The following is a 22755-nucleotide window of genomic DNA, read 5'->3' on the forward strand; positions in this document are numbered from 1 at the left end:
TGCTGTGAACGCTGCAGCTGTAAAACTGCTGGTGGTAGCACTAGCCCATAAATGTTTCATCCACCTGGTGGAAAAGTTTAGCATAAGGAGGAGTCTCTGGGCTACTGGATCATATTGCGGAAGTGTCACGGTCCACGGTCCATGGCACACAAAGGTGTTCTTTGTGAAGTGAACCGTTGCAAAGAAAGGCAAGTAGATTCATCTTCCATAATAAATACCAAAAAAAAGCATGCTATGCTCTGGTTAACGAACAATTATAGAGCTGATTATAGAGCTGAATAGCAAAAGCTTGACATGTTTGACCAACGTGCAAAACGCCCATAGAAATGAGGTAAACAATTACCACGTCATAAAAAAGCCATGGAACAACACGCTGCTGGGTCATAACTCGACTGAAAATATCCATGTGACTACAGTAGAAGATAACTGCAGAAGTAGGCCTTTGTTTATGTATTTTATCAAGGATAACACTAATAATGTATTTTAAATTTGACTTACTGTGTTTTTTATTTTTTCAAATCTATTTACTTCTATCAACTTTGCGAGTCTTACTTTGAAGCTTCGCCCGGAAGTCGCTTGCTCGTGTTGTTGAGTTTGATCCTAAACTCTGCCCAGCCAACAGTGAACTGCCGAGTGTCTGATGGTAGTCGGTAAAAAAAGCGGGTTCACTTTTCCTCTCTGATCAGAGTTTGCACAGCTGTGAGGTACGTCGCCGTTAACAAAAGATTGACAAAGTGTTCCATGTCCTTGGCGTTGTTTTGCTAGTGAATGTTAGCTCATGAGCAGCAGGCCACTCTCCCCCAGAGCGGGCTTGACAGCATCTACAAGGTTAGCCCAGTCCAGCCAGGGCTAGCTGCTCTCTCTGATGTGTGACCTGCTCAAATATGTGGTCATCCTTTGTTTTTGCTTGTAACCAACTGTCACTCATCTACACTTTTGTACACATAAATGATACAATGTTCATAATATACCATAATCATACCACAAACAAATTCGAGTTTTAAAATTATAACTTCATTCTTTCATTTAAATGTTTGTAGCTTAGTTATTAATGTAGCAGTAACACTATGATGTGTTGTTACTACTGCATTAAACATACCCACCACCCAGGAAGTGAAATACCTTCCTGTCCATTGTTTATTTATTTATTTCATAGGGATAATATATTGTTAGGAACTTCTGCAATCACAGTGTAAATATGCTTCATTATAGCAAAGATACTCTTTTGTATCGTGTGCCTTGGCAGGAAACACAGAAGACAGTTACATATTACAAAATGGAAAGCATAGAAGAATAAAGGGCCAGAGTTAAAAGTGCTCACAGAGCTATTCACAGTCAAAGGTGCAATTTGAAAGTGACATTATTGATGTATTGTTCTTTTCCCTCCCATACCTGATTCCACATTAAACACCGACTGCAGCATGTCCCCATCAGTCCCCCTGCAGGAGATGATTCGGGCCATCCGGTCGGCCCGGACACAGTGCGAGGAGCGGGGGGTCATCCAGAGGGAGTGTGCTGCTATTCGGGCACAGTTCAGACAGGCTGACAATGAGGGACGGTCACACAATCTGGCCAAGCTCCTCTATGTGCACATGCTGGGCTACCCGGCTCACTTTGGTCAGGTGAGAGGATTTAGCTAATGCATGTCATGGGTTTGCTTGACGATTGGGCAGCTGTGAGGACAATGGACACACATTTAATACTAGCAATTAAAAAAAAAGCTCACAAATGATATTTGTAGCTGATATAGCCTGGCAACTTTCTTTAGGATACGTCATTATGTTAGTACACTCACTCTACTGTATAACTGTCCAATACTACAATGCTTTTGTTGCATTAGAATAGTGTTAATGTGTGTGCACATAGGAACTAGGTCACTGAGCTCAGATTCAAACCCTGCTAGCCAGAAGCAAGAAAAAGTCTTTGCAACCATCTTTTAATCAATCTTATCCTGAAATGTTGAAAAGATTTTTGCTCCTAGATGGAATGTGTCCGTATGATCGCCAGCCCTCGCTACAGTGAGAAACGCGTGGGATACCTGGGAGCTATGATGTTACTGGATGAAAAGCAAGATGCTAGCCTCCTCATCACCAACTCCATTAAAAAGTAGGATAATACTCTAAATATTTAAAGGTGCACTATGTAATTTATCAGGTTGAGAAGCGGCATCCTGCTTGCCTCTGTAGATTTTATTGCTTTGGCTTGAATGTTTCACAGTATTGCATTGCATCTTGTATTAATTCAAATGTTACATGCAAAAACACACATTCATGCATTCTCTGAGCGAGGACATCCAAAGATCTGGTGCTGTCGCCTGCTCCATGATAAGATAAGATAAGATATTCCTTTATTGTCCCACATGGGGAAATTTCACTGGTGCAACGCAGGTAGATACAGAGGTAGATACAGAAGAACAGATCACTTATAGGAAGTTTGAAAAAACACTTTCAGTAAAATATCTCATATAAACAAAAACTCCCATAGACAACCCCCCCCCCAAAAAAATAAGAAAAAATAATAAAGATAAAAATAAATAAATACATAAATACCATTGCATGTGATCACGACAGTAATTGCACATCAATATGTTTCACGACGGCACATGGATTGCAGATGAATTTCACAGTAATTGCACATGAATCATGACAGTAATTGCACATATGACGGAATTGCACATGGTTAAGTCAGTATTGCGAGTGTTCAGGACTAGCAGTGTTTGTTATAAAGTCTGACAGCAGCAGGAAGGAAAGACCTGTGAAACGTCTCCTTCACACAGCGAGGGTGGATCAGTCTCTCACTGAACCTGCTCTCCAGAGTGGACAGAGTGTCCTGCAGGGGTGAGACTCATGGTCAAGCATAGATGTGAATCTAGCCAGGACCCTTCTGTCCCCCACCTCCTGCACCGAGTCCAGAGCACAGCCCAGGACGAAGCTGGACTTCTTGATGACTTTGTCCAGCCTCTTCCTCTCCCTCTCTGTGATGCTGCTGCTCCAGCAGGCCACACCGTACAGGAGGGCTGATGCCACCACAGAGTCGTAGAAGGTCTTCAGGAGTGGCCCTGTCACTCCAAAAGACCTGAGTCTCCTCAGGAGGTAGAGCCGACTCTGGCTCTTCCTGTACAGTGCGTCTGTGTTGTGAGTCCAGTCCAGTTTGTGGTTCAGATGAACACCCAGGTACTTGTATGAGTCCACTCTCTCAATGATAGATACATTTAAAGCCATACTGTTGAACATTCCACCCAAAGCATGCAAGAACATCTCTATGGAGACAAGCAGGTGGTGGACCAAAAAAGTTACACAGTGAACATTTTATCCATCTACCACAATTAAGTCAATTTGAAATGTATAGTAATGCTAGAGAGCTGCGTGTGTTTGTATTGCAGTGATCTCTCCCACAGTAGCCAGTTTGTGCAGTCTCTGGCCTTGTGCACTTTGGCCTGTATGGGCTCAGCAGAGATGTGTAGAGATCTAGCACCAGAGATTGAAAGACTGCTTCGGTCCTCAAACTCCTACATCAAGAAAAAGGTACATTTGTCATTATAAATGAACTATTAGTAGTGCAAATCTCACCTCTTTATACCCTTATGTTTTCAGGCTGCACTTTGTGCAGTTCATATTGTAAGAAAGGTTCATGAGCTTGGGGAACTTTTTGCTCCTGCTGCTCGCTCCCTTCTATCTGAGAAGAATCATGGTGAGATGTCCCGTTGTTTGTACATGGCCTGAAATATACAGTCACTAAAATGTGTTTTGTTTAGGGGTGCTGCATGGAACTGTGGTGCTCATCACAGAACTATGTGAACGCAGTCTAGAAACACTGGAGCGATTCAGAAAGGTATAGATTTATATACACCTACAATCATGTTGACTTGTTTCATCACAGTCTATTGGGTCTGATGTGTCAATATGTTTACTCTGTTATTGTCAGTCGGTGCCAGAGCTGGTCCATATCATGAAGGGACTGGTGCTCTCAGGTTATTCCCCAGAACATGATGTGGCAGGGATCAGTGACCCATTTTTACAGGTCAGTCTGTCGGTAATTTAAAAAGCAGCTTTAGTATAATTTATGGAACATATTTGCTAAAATTCAAATGTACTTTCCTCATTGCCAGGTCCGTATCTTGAGACTGCTAAGAATTTTAGGACACAACAACGAAGTAGCCAGTGATGCTATGAACGATTTACTAGCTCAGGTAAACCACTTTTCTACCAACCGGTTAACTGGTTCAAGGCCATGAAAAAGCGAATATGTGAAGGATTTAACTTGCTTTCAGGTGGCGACCAATACAGATAGCACAAAGACTGCTGGCAATGCTGTTTTGTATGAGACTGTTCTCACTGTACTGGATATAAAGTCAGAGAGTGGCCTGAGGGTGAGAAAGTTGTATATATTCTAAATGGAGGATATATAGAATTTGAGCTTCTGTTAACCATTTATTTATATAGTGCAGACTGCATACCCTGCCTTTAATGATACTTATTTGTTATCTCCCCAGGTTCTAGCTGTTAATATACTTGGAAGATTTCTACTTAACAATGACAGAAATATACGGTAAGTTTTAGTTTTCGCTTCACAATAAAAACCCACCGTAAGACAAATTCACAACTGTATAATTCGTTTTGTCAAACTGAAATGTCAAGGGAAACCTCTACCAAAAGTCATAACTTTGTTTTACATATTCATTATGGGACATTTCACATTTCCTTTGGAGCATTGTGACTGAACTGGCCAGTCTGGTTTAGCTGCAGTTGCGTCCGTTTGACTGGTTTGACTTAAAACATAACATCTCCACTACTACTATTCACTAGAAGTCATTTACTTCAGGGACTTTGTGTCAATATTAATTACATTGGGGTATTCCCAGCATGTTAAAACAAATGTATTCAAGTATAATGTATTGATTGGGTGTGCTTAGGTATATAGCTATGACATCTCTTCAGAAGATCGTTGGGACAGATCATATTGCTGTCCAACGTCACAGGGGAACCATAGTGGACTGCCTAAAAGACCCTGATGCCTCTGTCAAACGGTAAATGTTTTCTCTAGTTTTCTGGCACCACACAGCTACTTGACAGGTTGATGCAGTGTTCGTTTATGTTCATTTCTAGTCGAGCACTTGATCTCTCTTTGGCCCTGGTTTCTGCCTCCAACATTCGCTCTATGATGAAGGAGCTCCTCAACTTCCTTTCCACCTGTCCACTTGAGCTCAAGTCTCAAGCAGCAAGTGGCATTTTCACCGCAGCTGAAAGGTAAGGAATAATGGCTTAAAATGATGACCCTCCAAACAAATCAAGTTTAATAAATGAACTTTATGTGCAACAGTGAACATGAATGCACACACTACCACTGTTTCCACAGCCTATAAGAGTATGTCTTTGGCTACCTCCACTCTGAATGATGTCTCTTCCTGTCACTGTTGGCACAACAGCCTTTTCTTTTTTTTTATAGTTTTTCTGTACACGCTTTCTATGGCTTTATGTAACCATTTTGACCACTAAAGATTTAAACCACAAATAAGGTTTTCTTGTTTGCCAGATATTCACCTTCTCAGCGGTGGCACATTGACACCATTCTGCATGTCCTTACCACGGTAAATGCACAAATTATAATTATATGTTTTGCTAGATAGTCTTACTTGTTATTGTGTTTTAATGTGTACATTTGTTTTAAAGAATCTGTTCTGTTGTTTTAATGTGTGTACGAGATGTATGCACCCAAAGGGTCTATAACAATAATATGATGTTGAGATTTTATTTGTAATACCCACTCATACAGGCAGGGGGCGATGTAAGAGATGAAACCGTCCCAAACCTGATCCAGCTCATCACTACAGCATCAGAACTGCACTGTTACACTGTGCACAAACTGTACAGAGCTCTGCTTCAGGACATCTCTCAGGTCTGTAAGTTTTACAATGGGAAACTATTGGTTTTATTGATGAATGAATTATTGGTTTTAGGACTCATTTTTACATTGTGTTTTTTCTCTCTTTTGTTTGTTAACAGCAATCCCTGGTCCAGGTGGCTTGCTGGTGCATAGGAGAGTATGGTGACCTTCTACTAAAAGGAGACTGTGAAGAGATTGAGCCAATGCAGGTATAATTTTAGTTTAATTTAATTTTCAACTTTATTTCTAAATTTGATTGCCGAATTGCCAAATGTCAAATGTCTTGCCTCACTGGTTTTATGCTTTGATAAAGGTAAATGAAAATGACATCCTAGATGCTCTGGAAACCGTTCTACAGTCCCACATGTCATCTCCTGCCACAAGAGGTTTTGCCCTTACAGCCACAATGAAGCTCAGTACACGCATCACAGAGAACGTAGAGTAAGAACTAATCGCTACATTTACCTGCATATCAAATATTTTTTACACGTACCCTCTAAAAATCTTTAAATTGTGTTGTTCTGCTTTATTTTTGCCAGTCGAATCAGAAGCATTGTCAGTATCTATGGCAGCTGTATAGATTTGGAGCTCCAGCAGAGAGCAGTTGAATATAATGCATTGTTCAAAAAATATGACCACATGAGGTATGAAACACAGTTGGATCATTACCTATGATTTATTGAATGTTTAGAGACAAAACTTTACTCGCCGTACAGGGCAGCAGTGTTGGAGAGGATGCCCTTAATTGAGAAAAACTCAACAGGTCAGATTAATGGAGATTCAACAGGAGAGCTTGTCAAAGAAGCTCAGTCTATAAAAGTCCTTCCGGATCCACCACCAACTCAACCCGCTGCCAGTCAAGTGTGTAGATTATATTTGTTTTATGTAACGATAAAAGTACATGTACTATTGTTTGTACATTATATTGTATGTCCTCAGATTAATGACCTCTTGGATTTGTTGGGTGGCCCTAACGAAACTGTGAAGCCAAGTTCTCCACCTGTTCACTCCTCCAACACCTCCAGCAGTCCAGGGGGAGACTTACTGGATCTACTGGGGGGTTTAGAACTCATGTCACCAACACCAGGTCTTAAAACACAAATGTTCGCCAGTCATTCAACACATCATTGAAAACTTGAATTGTCGTGCTGCCCAGTGGGCGAGTGGTTAAGTCATAGCACATGCAGTGTCGTGAGTTTGAATTCCGACTTCGACGATTTACACGTCTTCCCCTCTCTCTCATTCACCATTTCACCCGTTCCTTTCCTGTCTAATGAAGCTTATATTTGTGTTAGGCAAAATTGGCAACTCTAAATTGGCCCTAGTGAATGAATGTGAAAGTGAATTGTTTTCTGTGTGTCTATGTCTCTGTATTGACCCTGCGACAAGTTGGCCACTGTCCAGGGTGTGCCCCGCCCAAGGCCCAAAGTCACTGGGATAGGCTCCAGTCATCCGCGACCCCAAACGGGAACAAGTAGTAGAAAATGAATGAATGTCATATATTTGAAGCATCAGTATATATAGTGATTTTTAAGCTTTAATTGACTTGTATATAAGTAAAGGTTGAAAGCATTTTAATTTGGAATGGTTTTAGTCTAGCATTTCACGAAATATTACAAATACATTAGTACTTATATGTTTTTTGTTTCTTATAGTAACTGCATTACCAGTGTATGAGAAGAATGGTATAACTTTGACTCTAAGTTGTGAAAAACAGTCAGAAACAAACCTCACTGTCACTCTGACAGCCTCCAACTCCACGGACTCGGACATCACCACTTTCACTCTTCAGGCGGCAGTGCCCAAGGTTTGTCCCCTACCCACAAGGCACCACATTCACTTAACATATTTTCATTTACTCACAAACTCTGTTTTTAGAGTGTACAGTTACTTATGAAGGCACCCAGTGGCGACTGCCTTCCTGCTGGTGGCACAGCTAAGGTCACACAAGTGGTGGTACTGAACAATCCTAACAAGGTAAAATGAAATGTTGCCGTAAATGTTGTATTTCTTTTATCGTGTTAAAAAAGATAAAAATATTTGGATTTTTTTTCAGGTGAACCTGAAGATGAGGATACGTGTGTCCTTTACAAGCCAAGGAGTTGCTTTCCAGGATACGGTCCAGGTTGACTCTTTACCTGAATGCAGGTAGTCAGACCCAACATGGCGCACCGGAAACACTTCAACCTTGATGAAACTGTATTTGTAAAGTCTTATAGAATACAGGCTGCTGTTCCACTCCTGCAAAAAAGCTCTGAAGCTCTAAAGTCTGTTTATCTTTTGTGACCTGAAAATAATTTTTACTTTTAATTTTTACAACATGAAACAAGACAATATTTATAGAAAAAAACACTTGTATTTATACTAAATGGCCACTCAGTCAATAGGATCAATCACTGTTTACTATTGTAACGCTTGGGGAAGTTGGGATTTTGCTATGAAAGTTACTTTTCAAAAATCTAGTTTTAATTTTCTTGTGCCTTTCAAGTAGAATTCTGTTCTGACAACTGAATTTTATGAAGCAAATTAATTACTATGAAGGGTTTCTTTATTACCTCGATTATAGTTTACAACCTAGTAGAAATGTTTTAAATGTTCTTTCAATAAATGTAAATATTAAGTATTTTATGTGGCCTATGACCAGATGAAAAACCTTTCTGTTTGAGTAAAGAAACATCAAAGTTCAGAATGTTCCATTTTTATTATTCACAGAATTCACCCACATAGCTCTAAAATAATCTGTCCATTCTACATACTTGTGTGACACGAGGGGTAATGTATTACTAGTGTATAACAGCCGTTTTCTAATAAACTATTCAAGTTTTGATTTCAACGTGTTGGTTTTAAACTTGTATAAACTTAATGAAAAACGCTGTTTCCAACTCAAGCATCCATTCACAAGCAAAAGCAGTTCTCAGATTTGTTCTGTGTGTTGCCTTCATGCATGATCATTTCAAACTAAGAATGTAGGTGTGGTTTACAAAAACATTTATAAAGAATGTGTGCCAATTTTTGTAGATGGTTTTAAGATTTTTGACCAGGAGTGCATCATTTCCAGATATTTGTTGCAAAATGACTCGTGACGCACAGGCCCCATGGCAGGGCCAGAAAAGACAGTCACTCAGGACATAAACATGAGGGATAAGCAAGGCCTGTACACTCCTCCTCTCAATGCCAACACAAGATGGAGCACTGAGCCACCTTGTATCTTATAGTCTGCTGCTGTCTTTTCATCGTTCCTAAAGACAAACACTGTGATTAATAAAAGCAGTAAGCTGAAGCTGATACTATTGTAATGCTTACATCTGCTTTCCACTGTAAATAAGTCTTTGTTGCTGAGGTGGGATTCCCTCCTTTTCCTCCACCCTTTCTTTAATTCGTTCCACCTAAATTCAAAAAATACAAAATATATTTTACTACTTGCAGTAAAATAAGATATGCAATTAAACGTTTTGACCTTATCTGTTGGCTCTATGTCGATCTCAATTTCCTTTCCAGTGAGAGTCTGAAAAAACAATCATAATCATCAATAATGTATCAATACAAGAAGTAAGCTTTTACGAAACCATAGGTTGTCAAAACATTAGCTAAAAGCTTTAATGAGGCATACCAAGAATTTCACAATATGCAGTAATAGTCTATTCGCTCGACCATCGTTAGCAAGCATATTATTGTAAGCAGCATCTCAACACGATAACTAAAGACATGCCTGATTCAAGAAAAACAACTGCTTACCTTAACTTTAATTAACATATTGAATGAAGTCTTTATCCCTGTAAAAGCGGATAATTGTGTGATAACAAACAGTGAATGTTCTGTTCTGGCCGGTTGGTCTCACTTCCTGTACAGCTCAAACAATAGTCCCGGGGAAAAGCCGTCAAACTAAAGTTCCGCTAACGAGATTAAAGTGGGTTTTAGGAAAGGATGAAAGGATGGTTCAAAATATAATTCCCTCAGAATTATCTGTCTTTTGTTGAAATTGAGTTATTTATGTATTATATTCTCGTTCCTGAATGCATTAAACCTTAAATGTAAAAAAAAAAAAAATCTTGCTTTTATCAAATATATTTTTCTAGAAACACAGTTGCATCAATACGTTATTTTATTGGAAATCATGTGGTTGGAACCACTGTGGATGTTGTAGTACTAAACATACCACCAAAAATCACTCTGGAGAAGTGTTTCAAACTGTGTTTCGAAGCCTCGAAACGTTTGGTTCAAATGCGTTGCTGTTTCATGAGGCTTCACTTTGCCCATCACTACATGGATGTATGGTTAACTCAAATGCACATTTAAATGAACCAGTTAGAATGACTTCCTGAACATGCAGTTGTACTCGTGTGACGCAGATGTGGTAGAGACCTGCCATTAAAAGGAAGAGCCAGCAGACACACAGATGCGGATCATTGGCCTAATGAGACAGGACGTGTCTTCTTTCAAGTGTGAAGTCATGATGTCTTTACTTCATGTAGCCGTTTTACTAACTTTTTTTTCATCAACATTGGCTCAAGAAGGTTTTTTTTGCATATTGAAATCAGTGCTTTATATCTGAAGTCTAACACAAATTGTCTGTTTTCAGATATCAAAGTATCCTGCTTAAAAAACTCTGTGATCATAACCTGGAGAGTCCCTTCTGATCTGGTGCCATATGCAGCACGCGTGTTTCTTGGGAATTGCCAATCATCTAAATTTGATGTCTTGCCCACTGGAGAAGGGGAAGTGCGCTTTCATTATCCATTTGCTGAATGCAGATTTAGAAAGCAGGTAATATTTAAAAAAAAAAAATGGGGTTAAGTGCCTTATAACTAACATTGCCACTAAACTTGTATTTTTCTTCAAGATAAAAGGAAAGCACATTATATTTGAAAATGAATTCACCTTCAGGCCACAACCAAGAGTCAAATCTGCAGCCTTTGTGTTTCCCATAAAGTGTGTAACTAACAGGTATAGTTCCGCTTGATTTTAAGTAATCTGATCCCATGCTTTTTTGTTATTGGAGAAGGTTTTATGAAATGATGCTGGTGTTTGCCATGTTTACATTTCAGATCTGACAGTTGGATTCCCCAGTTCCTAAATCCTGGAGCAGGTTCTTCTGAGGCTCGTGGAGGCCTAGTTTTCCAAATGGCACTTCTTAATGGTGAGCTCACCGTAAGAAAGGGAAAAAAAAATATTTTATTTAAAAAAAAAAAAAAAAAAAATGTATCTTCTTGCAGCTGAACTAACCGGTATTGCAGAAAGTAATATCATCCCCTTAGGCTCATTCATGCCAATATGGGCATCAGTGGATCAAAAGTCCCATCAGCCTTTGCTTCTACTTATGGAGGAGTGTATAGCAGCAACAACTCCCACGCTTTATCCTGACAGCCAAGTGTACCCCCTCATTACAAATAAAGGGTGGGCCAGTTTTACGTATTCATTTTTTGAAAAACTTTTGCATTGTTCATTCTTGACATTTTGCAAACCTCCTTTAGGTGTCTTGTGGAAAGTCAATGGGGAAACTCTGTCTTCCTTCCTCGATATCGGCCATCATCAATCGTCTTGTATCTTCAGGCGTTCAGATTTGGACTTGGACAAGAGGTGTAACTGAGATATATTTTGCAAATTGTCAATAAATTAACTTTTTGTTTGCATGCAGGTGTACATACATTGTAAATTGGTTGCTTGGGACCCAGAACTTTTGCATGAGACGAAGAAGGCCTGCTATTATTCTAAACAGAGCCAACGGTACGGCTGCATTGAGTGTGGTAACTGTGACTAAGAAAGTGAAATCCTGATCTGATCGGTGACGATATGTAATTTTGATATCATTAAGTGATTTTTCTGTTTAATGTGGACATGTTTTCCCAGTCTGTCACGTCCTGTGGGAGTGACGGGTGGAGTTCATCAAACACTGCAGTTTGAACTCAGAATAATTAGCTTTTAGTTGTCACCTTAATACGAAATATAGGAAGTGAACATGAATCATCTAGGCTCCAGAAATTGTTACATGAAAGCCCACTCTACTGTGTGTGATTTTACTTTAGCTGTAAATATTTTTGTATACATGTATCATATAGTCACTAATGTTTCATTTTCTAGCTGGGAGCTATTAGACGACCCCGATAAAAGTTCAATTTGTAGTTGTTGTGCTTCAAACTGCAAGACGAGATCCAGGAGAAACGCTGATATTGGTAATTTAGAGCTTACTGATTCCTTTATGCGGTCCTTCCTTTTGCCCTTTATCATTTTTGTATCTTGTTTCAGAATCTGAAGGTCTCAGTTTCCGCTCTGTCCTTGGACCAGTAGTTATTGTCGCTCAAATGGACCAAGAAGCGAGGGACGAAAAGACTGGATCCATCTCTACAGTTGAATAAAAGAATCTTCAAACTATAGAACCTCAACCTATTATCTTAATGAATGTACTATAATATTAAATGTTGACTGACAAATCACCAATATACTTGCATTATTCCTCATAAATTATCATGTCACCCAGATTACTACCAGTACTATAATTATTGTGGAAAGTGTTTTCGCTTTTAATATTGCTGTGGTATCAAAATTGGTATTTAGCCTATTCCTTGGACTCCAAATGGAGAGACATTTTAGTATGACTCTAGAGCTCCTCTTTGCCAAAGAGTCTTTGGTTTAAAGGCATGTCAACTCATTGTATCAAATAAAAATTGCCAGTTAATGTTTGAAATGTGATTATCTGATGTCTGGGCCACAAAATTTTACATGAGCAATCAGAGATACCATGATAGAAGAATCAGATGAACATTGTAACCAAAAATCAAATACTATTTTGAGTGTGCACATAACCAGCCTTGAGCATTGGCTCAAGCAATAACAGCAATCATATCTGTTTTGTCTCATTTTGGGAAGAGGAGAATGTGCTAAACATTAGTGTTGATCAGTTTGCCTTTGCAACATTGCCTACTTTTCAGGATGAATAAATACATATTTAGTATCTGTGCAAGATATAATGTAGGGGTGGGCATGTGGCCCGGTTGTCTTTATAATCCAGCCCGCCAAACATGCCAAGTAATATTTCGAAATACATATATATATTTAATTTTTTCTTTCCTTTTTTGCCCTTAGGCATCAGTCTGCACTTGTATCCTTAATAAATATGACGTGAAATTAATTAAATAATAGATTAAATAGCCTATATTTGACAGAAAAGTGATATTTTATTTGATTTTTTTTTATTTTTATTTTTCACTCCAACGATCGCAGGCCGGGCCTCCGTTACTTGCCTGGATTCGAATATGACCCTCGGGGGGGAAATAATTGCCCACCCATGATATAATGAGTCAGTATGAGCTGTAATCAGTCAGTGGTCCTGCAGCTGGGTGTGGGGGCAGACACAGGTGAAGTAGCTGTGCTTGAGTACATTCTGCAGCAGTAGAAGCAGCAGTGGAGCTGTCGACGTTTGTCTGGTCACGATGGCTTTCTTTTGTCAGTTTGCCGTGTTTGTAGCTTTTGGCACTCTTGTGTCAGTGAAAGCAGGTAACAGTAAGTCAACAATTTCATCTTTTGGATTGTAAATGTAGCATATCATAACCAAATTCTGTTTACTTTAAAGACATGAAACTGGACTGCCAGCCAGATTCTGTTTCTCTGGTATGGACAGAGACCAGACCACAAGTTGATACTTCGCTGTATCGTTTGGGGAACTGTCTTCCCACCAGTGTAACAGCAACTCAGGCTGTTTTTAGAGTGGCGCTGGATGAGTGTAAATTCAGGCGAATGGTGGGTAGTTGGTATGTTAGAAACTTTAAAAAAAAAATACATATATATAATTTAACGGGCAACGATACTATTTCCATTCTTAGGTCACTGGAGATAGTATGCTGTACAGCAATAATCTAACTTATGTGCCATCACCGGAATCTCAATTTGTTCCCTTTGATCAGTCAGTTACATGTGTATATGAAAGGTATGAACTGTTTCAAGCAAATGAATGTAAAGATGTGCAGTTGCAATGAATTCATGCATAACCCTTCATCTTTTGTGTAGGCCAAAAAACTGGTATCCTATGATCTATAATCCAGTTTTTAGTACATATGGTGAAGGTGAACTGGTTTTCCACTTTGAAGTAATGAACAGTAGGTGTTTTTTTTAAATGAAGTTTTGGTCTAACATCAACTATCTAAACCAAATGGAGGTAACTGATTTAAATGTATTCCATTATGCCCTTTTTCAGGTGACTTTACAGGGCCAGCTGAGTCTGCCACTTTTCCTTTGGGTGCTCTCATTCCATTTAGGGCAAGTGTGCAGCAGGCATCCCATCAACCATTGCAGCTCTTTGTAGAGGAATGTGTTGCTTCCACCTCACCACAACTATTGCCAAATCATGAAAAATACACAATAATAACCAATAAGGGGTACTGTTATGCCTGATATATTACCAGTACTTGCCAATATACCAACTGCTTTAACAGGAAAATTACTTAAATATTTGCAGATGTCTTGTGGACAGTAAAGTCTCACGCTCAAGATTTCTGCCACGCCAAAAGTCATCAGAAATCAACGGATTACTCCAAGCCTTCAAGTTTTCAACTGGGGAACAGGTAACTCTACGAAGTATCTATTCTGTGGCTAAACTGATTTTGCTGTTCTGTTGGACAGGTATATCTTCACTGCACACTTGTAGCATGGGATCCCACTGTACTTGGTACCACAAAAAAGGCCTGCAACTATGTTCAGGGCCATGGGTAACTATTTGGCACTATCAGACTTGGCAATGAGCGGGTAATATGATGTTACACAGGTCTTTCCTAATCTTACTGTAGCTGGGAACTGGCAGACAACCCCTCGTACAGCAATCTCTGTGACTGCTGCGAATCAAGTTGCAATGCAAGAAGGACGAGGAGCACTCGCTTAGGTAGTTAAAATTACCTGCAATTTCATTTCTGCTTAACTTTTCAACTTTTAATTCCACGTTTTGCAGGAGATCGTGAAATGGTTCATGAAGCACTGCTTGGACCAATCACAATTACTGACCGCGTTTAACAAGTCTTTATTCCTATTTACAACTTGATCTACTATCGACCAAGGCTGTTTCTGCTCCTGCAATAAAAATTTTTTATAAAAACTGAAAAGCTTTACTTTTTTTTTTTTTTCTTCCCCAGTTTGCTTACTAAAATGTATAGCTGAAACTGAACAGCACCATGACTGAAGAATAAATAGTTCCAACGGGGAAAAATCCAGCCAACGATTGCAAAATGCCATGTTTGAAGGTTTTATAACAGTCTTATGTATTAAATGTTTTCAATGGTCTGAAAGGAGCCCTGACCCAGGAGAGTGACAGAGAAAAGGCCATTTTAATTATGTCTTGATGGGGTAGCTAGTTAACAAGCTGAAGACGGAGTAAACATTTATTGGAAACAGTGTGTATATTTTTAAAACATTCCTTTGTTGTCCCAAATGGGGAAATTAAGTGCACGTTAACTTTGACAGTGTTCTGTGTATTCTGATTCTGTAGCTGAAATGCATAAAGCCTCATCTGCGCTTGCGGCCAATCACAGCTCTGTGCTCAGACGCGCGCGCCCAGAGCGTACACACGCTGGTGCGCACGTACCTGAGCTCACGTCTTCTCAAAATCCCAGAAGAAACCGTAAATAACTTCAAAAGTAGATTACACGACAGGTAACGGAACCTGAAATTATTTTATGTACAGTGCTACCTGCTTGTGTTTTGATTACTAGTTGACTAAAGGTCAGATATTGTTGGTTTCAGAGCTTGCTAAATGCTAACTAAGCTTATTGTTGGTAAATAGTTTAATATACAGTTATCTTTACAATAGTTTTAACGCTGTAAGACATGACCAATCTATTATAGGGACACAAAATGGACTGGTTTCACTGCAACATGTGTTTTACAAGAACAGCATTAAACTATGCGGTTTCCAGCTGTGGTCACATATGCTGTGAAAAATGTATTACCTCCAGTAAGAAACCTTTCTTATTAATCCCAAATACGCTTTGTGTTTAACCTTTAACATGACAGTTTTGTCTTCTCACAAAGAACAATGTGGTGTATGTAGGTCCATGTGTAGTTTTCTATCCATTAAAGATGAGGTACATTTTTATTGAATATTTGTTGCTAATTGAACATTTGCCAAATTAATATGCATGGTACAACTGTTTAGATGAAGCCACAGGAAAAAGTATTTTTCAAGGATCCTTTAAAGCTCATCCAATCTCGCCAAGAGCACATATCACAGGTTGGTCCTTTAATCAGTCTTCTAATTCATAAAAAAAATAAAGTTAATCCCTATATTTTGTATTCAGATAGCAAGTTTTCAGAGGACTCAAATGGAGAGGGTAACGGCACACTACAAACACAAAGCTGCTGAACTAGAGATTCGCCTGAAGGAAGTGACTGAGCACTGCTACAGGTGATGTCTCCAGTGTTTGTTAAAATTGTTGTCTACTCGCTCTCCCTGTACCCTTCCTCTCGCTCCAACATGTGAAGGAAACGAGTGTGTGAGTGTCTTCAAAATCCCTCAGCAACAGCCCCTCCATCCAGCAGGGAGAGCTGTCACGCTATATCAAGTGGCTAGTGCATAGGGTGGGGGTGTAGACACGGTTTGGGAAAGGGCCTACGTCTCTCGGCTTGACTTTGAACACAATCCCCCCCTGGAAGAGCTGGTCAGTGGTCCTGCAGCTGGGAAGTTCGGGGCACCGTCTCATTTCTTTTTCCTCCCCTCCTGTCCTCAAATCCTGATTTCTTCTGCATAAAATGGTTGAGAAAATGTCAACCTCAGAGGCGAGGAGAGAGTTGAGGAACGAGGCAGAACGAAACACGAGCTGATGATCAAGTGGGACAGTCTTTCCTCAGGGCTGCTCTGCTATGAACAAATTGAGCGTTTTAAGGACTCTACTTGTTACTCTACTCTACTAGTTTCTATTTATATATTATTATTCCAGGAATATGAAATTAAAGTCAGACCATCAGAACATAATTTTAATTGTTTTAACATCACATCAAAGATTACGAATCGTGTTCAACATCCCTGATCCTTTGCTGCTGTTCCTGTACTTTATGTTGCAACAACATAAAATCCTCAATGTGAGGAAAATACATATTATATCTTATGTCTGCCTTCTGAACCGCTCATTTCCTCCTCTGAGCTTTGGAACACCACTTAATTTGGCACATTGGATTGACAGCTGAAGAATTGAGGCGACTGAGAAAGGAAACTCTATTCTATACTTAGGAATAGACTTGATTCTTGATACAGATTTCGATCCCACAATAATACATTTTCAACACAAAATACTATATAACTATGTTTCTATGTGAGCTTATACTAGTTCTGGCAAAGCTCAAGAACATTCTAAAACTGTTCAGAAAAGCACACATTTTGTATAGTTCAAGGCCCTTTTTTTTAAATTATTGATACTAGCTCCACTGAAAATCCAGTTTTGATTATAGTTAGTTTTAGTGTCTGATTTTGACAACCCTGGCTAGGACAGAGAATTGAGACGTGGCCTGGACCTTCCAGCTCAGACGGCTGCCTCCACGACCTGGTCCCAGATGGGGAGGGAAGGTGTTTTCTTTTGTTGTATAAATCAACATTTATGAAGTTAACCTCTTTTTTAACAGACAACTTACTGACCTGAAAAGAGAAAATGCTGTCCTGAAAAAGCAACTTTCTGAATTGCAAAGGGAAACGGCAGAGCTGAAAAAGCCACTTTCACAGAGAAGGGTATATTACTATGAATGTAAAATAAGAGAAGTGTCCTAAAAAATCCCAAATGTATCATGTATTCCTGGACTGTAGGTGTCCCCTGGACAGTTTCCAAAAGATGGGTGAGAAAATTAACTTCTAAGACGTGTGTTTTAGGAAACCTTGTTTGACTGTTGTCATTCTTATTTGCAGCAATCAAAGGATGTCACTTCCTGTGGCCGTCACATCCCCAGGTAAACTTCTATAAAGTTAAACAGTATTTGGACTTGTGGCTGATCTTTATTTTTCTTCATGTTTCTTTTGCTTAGTGACTCCTCGGTTAAGAACTATGAGGTACTTTAACCTTCTTAAGATGTATTATGGTGTTTTATTTCTTAGTTTGATTTCTTCTTTCTCAGTCAAATAAGTTCAGAATCACAGGGATGGGCCAGAGAGAGAGGTGTAGGCATCATGGTAAGTGCCATATACTCCGACATGCACACCCTGATAGCCCATGCACCATTTATTTGTGACTATAAAGTGGAGTTCAAATCATGTCTTGTAAATATTCAGTTTCCAGCTGTTTTGTGTGAAAATGTGTAGTTTGTGAATTCAGCAGATGAATTGACACAATTGGTTTTAATTTGAATGTACTTTTATGTCAGACTCCTGGATCCACGACCTCCATCTCCAGCCACAGCTCTCTTCAGGACCATGGACACAGTAAGAGGACATTGACATTTATTCATTTATAATTCTGTTTTGAATATCATGTTTCTTACAGGAACTCCAACCTCTTTCAGCACCCCTATAAGGTGAATCAATTTGTCTTTTAAAACAGACATTTAATTAATTTGAGTGCTTTAAGTCTAATGCTGGGACTTTTTCAGAGCTCACAGTCAGACGCCTCAGGTTTTTCAGTTTTTAAGTGGATTATCAGTACAATCACCAAGACGCTGATAATATGAAGCCATGATTACAAATTACATTACATAAATTATTAATGTCTTTTTGAATTCAAGTTGTTTGCCATGTTTTGAGGCAATTGTTGTCTTGTTGATATTGTATATTTTTTTCTTCACCAGTGTCATTAGCTTTGAACAAGAACGTTAATGGTTAACAGTTATCTAACCTGTCATTTTAACCAATAAAAAATACAGTTGTATAAGTTTTTCAAATGACTGAATATTTACTGCACAAAATGACAACAAACAAAAACAATACCATTGAAACTACAGCAGTGTAACAAATGCACAGGAATCAGTACTATGCTTGATGTTTTTTTAAGTTATTCTTCTCAATAGATAATTAGCAGCAGGCTCTCAAAGTGCAAGATTAAAGTCATTTTGCTACATCATAGAAACAACTGTAGTACTAAAAATATAGTGAACCAGTGTAAGAAAATATCCTATTTACATGAAAAAGAGAACAGTTTTGACAGTAAAATATATTACAATATCAAGTATCTGGGGGGTAAGACTTAACAGTGGGGTATTTTTGTTAATTGTTGTGTCTATTCCATAGCAACAGTTTGGTCTGGTGAATCCTGAGCTGCAAACCAGTCCCGGACTTGCTGGTAGCTCATTTTTGACTTCTTGCAAAGTGAGTCAAGGTCTTTTTCTTGTAGTAAGCCTGTTGTATGGTAATAAGTTACCAAAGGCTGGATATCGGGGAATGCAGATTTTTGTTTATGGCCAGCCCCGATCCGAGGCGATGAAACATTATTTACAACATTCTGCTGGGCACTAAGTTCAGCCAAGAATTGGTCTCTTACTCCCTTTACCCAGCGTAGCTGGCCATTTTTAACCGCATATCGGGTATCCCCAAACCACTGAATAATGTCGGCACGAGGTAAAGCTGTGAGTTTCACCAGCTCAGTGTAGTCTTCACCTTTGGGCCACTGACAGCGTAAAAAGTATTGCTTCAACGCGTCCAGCTGTTCTTTAGTCTTGCGTGGTCGCCCAGCAGGGGTGAGGCTGGAGGACGTAGAGGCCATCGAGGCATTCAAAAGTGTTTGTGAGGGGCTGGCTTTAGTTGAGTGGACCGACTTCTTTGATGTGGTAATGCTGTTTGAGGGTCGTTTGACTGGCGAGAATGACGGCGTTGGGCTGCCAGGGGGAGGAGATTTGGAAGAGATTTTTAAATTGCTTGGTTCCCATAAGACATCTGTCTCAGCCTTGCATTGTTTGGTGAGTTGCAATGGTTGTTCTTGTTCCTCTTTGATATCGTCTTCACTATCTCTTGAAAGCTCTTCCGACTCATCATCTGTTTTGTCCCTAAAAGCTTCCAAGCTATTAGACAAAAAATTCTGAAAGAATTCTGAATTTCCCATGCCATTGTTTTGAGGTTCCTCATCAACACTGGCACCATTTGGCTCATTATGCTTTTTAGACACTAATGGAAGGGATTGATCCATTGTGTCTGGTTTCAAACTAGCCAAACTAGCAGCAGAGTTGTGGGAAAAGCCCTGAGCAGCTGCCAAAGTCCCTCGGCCAACTCTAAGCTGGTAGCGACTGTCGCTGAACCATTTACGTATGTCATTACGAGTCAGCCCAGTTTCCTCCTGCAGGCGTCTTAGTTCACCCTCTGATGGCCAATTCTCTCGTAGAAAGCTCTTGCGGAGAGATGCCAGCTGAGACTTAGATTTCCTATAACGGCTGTGACGATTTTGTTGAGAATGCGTCTCTGAAATGCTGAGGGTGGGTTCTGACTGTGGTTCTTGCTTATCTTCTGGTGGATGATAATAATATGAATCTTGTGGAGGTGGAAGACTGGAGCTGAAACAAGGAGCAGAAGGTTTTGCCGATTTATAGGAATCTGGTGACTCGCATCTTGATCTCTTTTTTGGGTTAGCCACTAATGACTCCTCCACTTTTCCATCAACCACAGTGTCAGTGCAATTCTTCCCCTTGTTGCTTATCTCTTGCTCTTTCCCCGGTGTTTCAGAAGAATCGTTGTAAAGTTCAGGTACAGACAGCTTTCTGCGCGTCTCTTCAATTTCCTCAGAAGACCAACTGATGCCATATTTAATTCTTTGTACCATGAACCACACTTTCACTTTATCCAGTGGCAGGACACAAACCTTGGCAAGAAGGTTAACCTCACGTGATGACGGGTATGGAAATAAATTAAAGGCCTGAACCAGTTCTGGAATAGAGTCAAGTTCACTGGTCTGATCAGACTGTGTCCAAACCAACTTTAATCCTTCGGACACAAGTGGCAGACACACTGCTGAATTAGTATTAGTGGTGAAACTGGCCATACCATTTTCCACGGTACCACATTTATAACGAGAATCAGACTTTGCCTTGTCATTTCCTTCAATGATACACCTCATCCCCTTGACTTTCAAAGGGGATTTCAGATTCACTGGCTGTGCACCATTGCTGTTTATTTTATTGTAGATTTCCATCTAGGTTATCGGTGGTTGTCCCTTGACCTAGAAGAAAGAAATGGTTTAGCGTCTTTGGTTTTAACTTACTGTAGATAAGTACATGTGTCTGATCTGAAGTTTTTTGCCCATGCGGATGAGAAACATGTCACTCTACCCACGATTGTGAATCCCAACAAAACTCCTGGTATCCCGGGTTCCCCTCCCCCAGTGTTGTGACTGACTTTTGTTGTGCGAGAGTGGGGGATTGGTGGTAAAGGGTGTGGGCGTGAAAATGTTGGAAACGCATTGCAATTAAGTTTCTCACCCTTTCTCTGATCGGCGTATTTGGACCTCCAATACTTCAGTCCAAAATCAGTATGTCCAGATTCTGCAATACAAAGCAAAGAAAAATGTAGGTTATGCAGGTTTTCTTATTCAAATGCTAATTAGGCTCTGTATAATAGTGCATGGAATAAAAGCATGGCTCTGCAACAGGTGTTATTTGATTTAAAAAAAAAAAAAAAAAAGGTTAAAATGCTGATTTCTGTTGTAATGGTTATTGTCAATAATTGAAATGATCAGGTTTAACATTTGTAGAGTTTCTTTTTGGACACATTTTAGTTAGGTAATCAAGAGAAACCCACACCTGGGAGTCAAATTCAAGGATCAGAAAAACACCAATATTTTGGTCAAGCTACAAAATAGCAAGAATAATTTGTATCTTAAGGGCTTCTAAACAACTACCCAAGAGAAATAAGTCGAAGCCTGGCATAAGCTGAGCGGGTGTTTCTAACGACGAGAAAAGAGGTGAAAACTTTACGACAAGAGAGGCTCTTCTAGGCTAACTTTTTGATGAACGTGGCGCAGTGTTATTGCTATAAGCAAACGCTGCAGTCCAATTCAACGGGGTGAAGCAACACAAGTAAATAAACAAACATTAAACTGCTGTAATAAGAAACAAAGCTGGTAAACCTATGGCGTACCATGTAAACGCGTCTCTGCACAGGCGCACTCCGGCCCCGACAGAGCTACACAGAGAGCTGTAAAGTAAAAATAAACTTACCCAGACAGACCTCGGTCTTGGTCGAAAGCCAGAATGATACAAAAAGTACCAAAGCTACTCCATATTCAGCTCTCGGATGCGACGTTTTTCCAGCAACACGACGGAAACAATACCGCCTGACCGTATGTTTGACCCTGGCCTGCGGATTATGTTTGAGGAACAAACATACAAGTTGGTCGCCTTCCCCAAGAGTTGAGTAATGGTTTCCTGTCACAAAACGCACAAACACCCCGAAGGACTTGCACCCGCTCAGTTTATGACAATAGTTTGGACACTTCGGTCGGTCCGCCGTTGCTTTTGTTCTTTAACTCAAGCACCCTCCCGTCCGGTCAGATCGTGGCGAGGCGGGGCTGACGACGAGGAAACCCAAAAAATCCAAATGACTCGACTCTGTGGGTGTGTCCGTCTGGAGGAGCAGGCCGCGGATTGGTCCATGGAGGTGTCTGTAACGTGCTTCTCTCCACTGGGAGCCCGCCTCCTGAAAAAGGCCTCTGAGCCCGCAAAAACATGGGACAATAACGACACTGGGAATTCTCCTGAGCGGTGCAAAAACGTGTTTTCTTTTATGGCCCAAATGCCAGGCTCAAACGTGACCGAATAGGTTATTTTAGCATTTAGTCATTTTTAATTGCATATGTAAAAGGTTAATCAGCACGGCGTGACTGGTTAGCCTTCCAACTATCCGCTATCGATTTAGTGCAAAAATGAAATAGATAGCCTACTCCTTAAAAAAAGAAGCTCTCCCTTAGGGTCAAATGACCAGGTTTGGCCCGCAAA

The 22755-nt window shown here is 39.9% G+C and overlaps 6 protein-coding genes across 6 annotated transcripts; 4 read left to right on the forward strand and 2 right to left on the reverse strand.

Moving 5' to 3' along the window:
* Positions 1 to 548: 548 nt before the first annotated feature.
* Positions 549 to 8869, forward strand: ap1g2 (adaptor related protein complex 1 subunit gamma 2). The gene is made up of 22 exons (XM_072441002.1): positions 549 to 704; positions 1421 to 1622; positions 1982 to 2106; positions 3383 to 3524; positions 3594 to 3690; positions 3755 to 3831; positions 3925 to 4020; positions 4109 to 4189; positions 4271 to 4369; positions 4493 to 4548; positions 4913 to 5026; positions 5106 to 5246; positions 5533 to 5587; positions 5773 to 5895; positions 6003 to 6092; positions 6197 to 6324; positions 6423 to 6527; positions 6600 to 6744; positions 6823 to 6970; positions 7539 to 7690; positions 7762 to 7860; positions 7940 to 8869. Exons 2-22 carry the CDS (start codon positions 1422 to 1424, stop codon positions 8033 to 8035), a joined length of 2370 nt encoding a protein of 789 aa, XP_072297103.1. The 5' UTR covers positions 549 to 704; position 1421; the 3' UTR covers positions 8036 to 8869.
* Positions 8870 to 8952: 83 nt separating this feature from the next.
* Positions 8953 to 9809, reverse strand: nedd8l (NEDD8 ubiquitin like modifier, like). Its single transcript, XM_072441003.1, has 4 exons — positions 9619 to 9809; positions 9341 to 9388; positions 9187 to 9269; positions 8953 to 9122 (listed from the first exon to the last, which is right to left on the reverse strand). Exons 1-4 carry the CDS (start codon positions 9634 to 9636, stop codon positions 9005 to 9007), a joined length of 267 nt encoding a protein of 88 aa, XP_072297104.1. The 5' UTR covers positions 9637 to 9809; the 3' UTR covers positions 8953 to 9004.
* A 398-nt stretch (positions 9810 to 10207) lies between these two features.
* On the forward strand, positions 10208 to 12236 carry LOC140355819 (zona pellucida sperm-binding protein 3-like). Its single transcript, XM_072440463.1, has 9 exons — positions 10208 to 10237; positions 10438 to 10647; positions 10724 to 10827; positions 10929 to 11020; positions 11097 to 11277; positions 11355 to 11460; positions 11519 to 11607; positions 11962 to 12053; positions 12127 to 12236. Exons 1-9 carry the CDS (start codon positions 10208 to 10210, stop codon positions 12234 to 12236), a joined length of 1014 nt encoding a protein of 337 aa, XP_072296564.1.
* A 1033-nt stretch (positions 12237 to 13269) lies between these two features.
* LOC140355690 (zona pellucida sperm-binding protein 3-like) lies at positions 13270 to 14901 on the forward strand. The gene is made up of 9 exons (XM_072440347.1): positions 13270 to 13374; positions 13451 to 13617; positions 13701 to 13804; positions 13885 to 13973; positions 14072 to 14252; positions 14333 to 14438; positions 14497 to 14582; positions 14661 to 14752; positions 14819 to 14901. Exons 1-9 carry the CDS (start codon positions 13311 to 13313, stop codon positions 14878 to 14880), a joined length of 951 nt encoding a protein of 316 aa, XP_072296448.1. The 5' UTR covers positions 13270 to 13310; the 3' UTR covers positions 14881 to 14901.
* Positions 14902 to 15443: 542 nt separating this feature from the next.
* LOC140355691 (E3 ubiquitin-protein ligase RNF212B-like) lies at positions 15444 to 18517 on the forward strand. Its single transcript, XM_072440348.1, has 13 exons — positions 15444 to 15516; positions 15709 to 15817; positions 15895 to 15947; positions 16019 to 16093; positions 16161 to 16267; positions 17479 to 17581; positions 17657 to 17685; positions 17756 to 17796; positions 17872 to 17896; positions 17962 to 18016; positions 18208 to 18265; positions 18327 to 18357; positions 18433 to 18517. Exons 2-13 carry the CDS (start codon positions 15718 to 15720, stop codon positions 18500 to 18502), a joined length of 747 nt encoding a protein of 248 aa, XP_072296449.1. The 5' UTR covers positions 15444 to 15516; positions 15709 to 15717; the 3' UTR covers positions 18503 to 18517.
* A 517-nt stretch (positions 18518 to 19034) lies between these two features.
* homeza (homeobox and leucine zipper encoding a) lies at positions 19035 to 22351 on the reverse strand. The gene is made up of 3 exons (XM_072441005.1): positions 21979 to 22351; positions 21241 to 21303; positions 19035 to 20981 (listed from the first exon to the last, which is right to left on the reverse strand). Exon 3 carries the CDS (start codon positions 20952 to 20954, stop codon positions 19056 to 19058), a length of 1899 nt encoding a protein of 632 aa, XP_072297106.1. The 5' UTR covers positions 20955 to 20981; positions 21241 to 21303; positions 21979 to 22351; the 3' UTR covers positions 19035 to 19055.
* Between the last annotated feature and the right edge of the window lie 404 nt (positions 22352 to 22755).

The sequence above is a fragment of the Eucyclogobius newberryi genome, unplaced genomic scaffold, assembly GCF_026437365.1.
Source record: "Eucyclogobius newberryi isolate DKJ021-1_F unplaced genomic scaffold, fEucNew1.0.hap1 SCAF_12, whole genome shotgun sequence".
Taxonomy (NCBI): domain Eukaryota; kingdom Metazoa; phylum Chordata; class Actinopteri; order Gobiiformes; family Gobiidae; genus Eucyclogobius; species Eucyclogobius newberryi.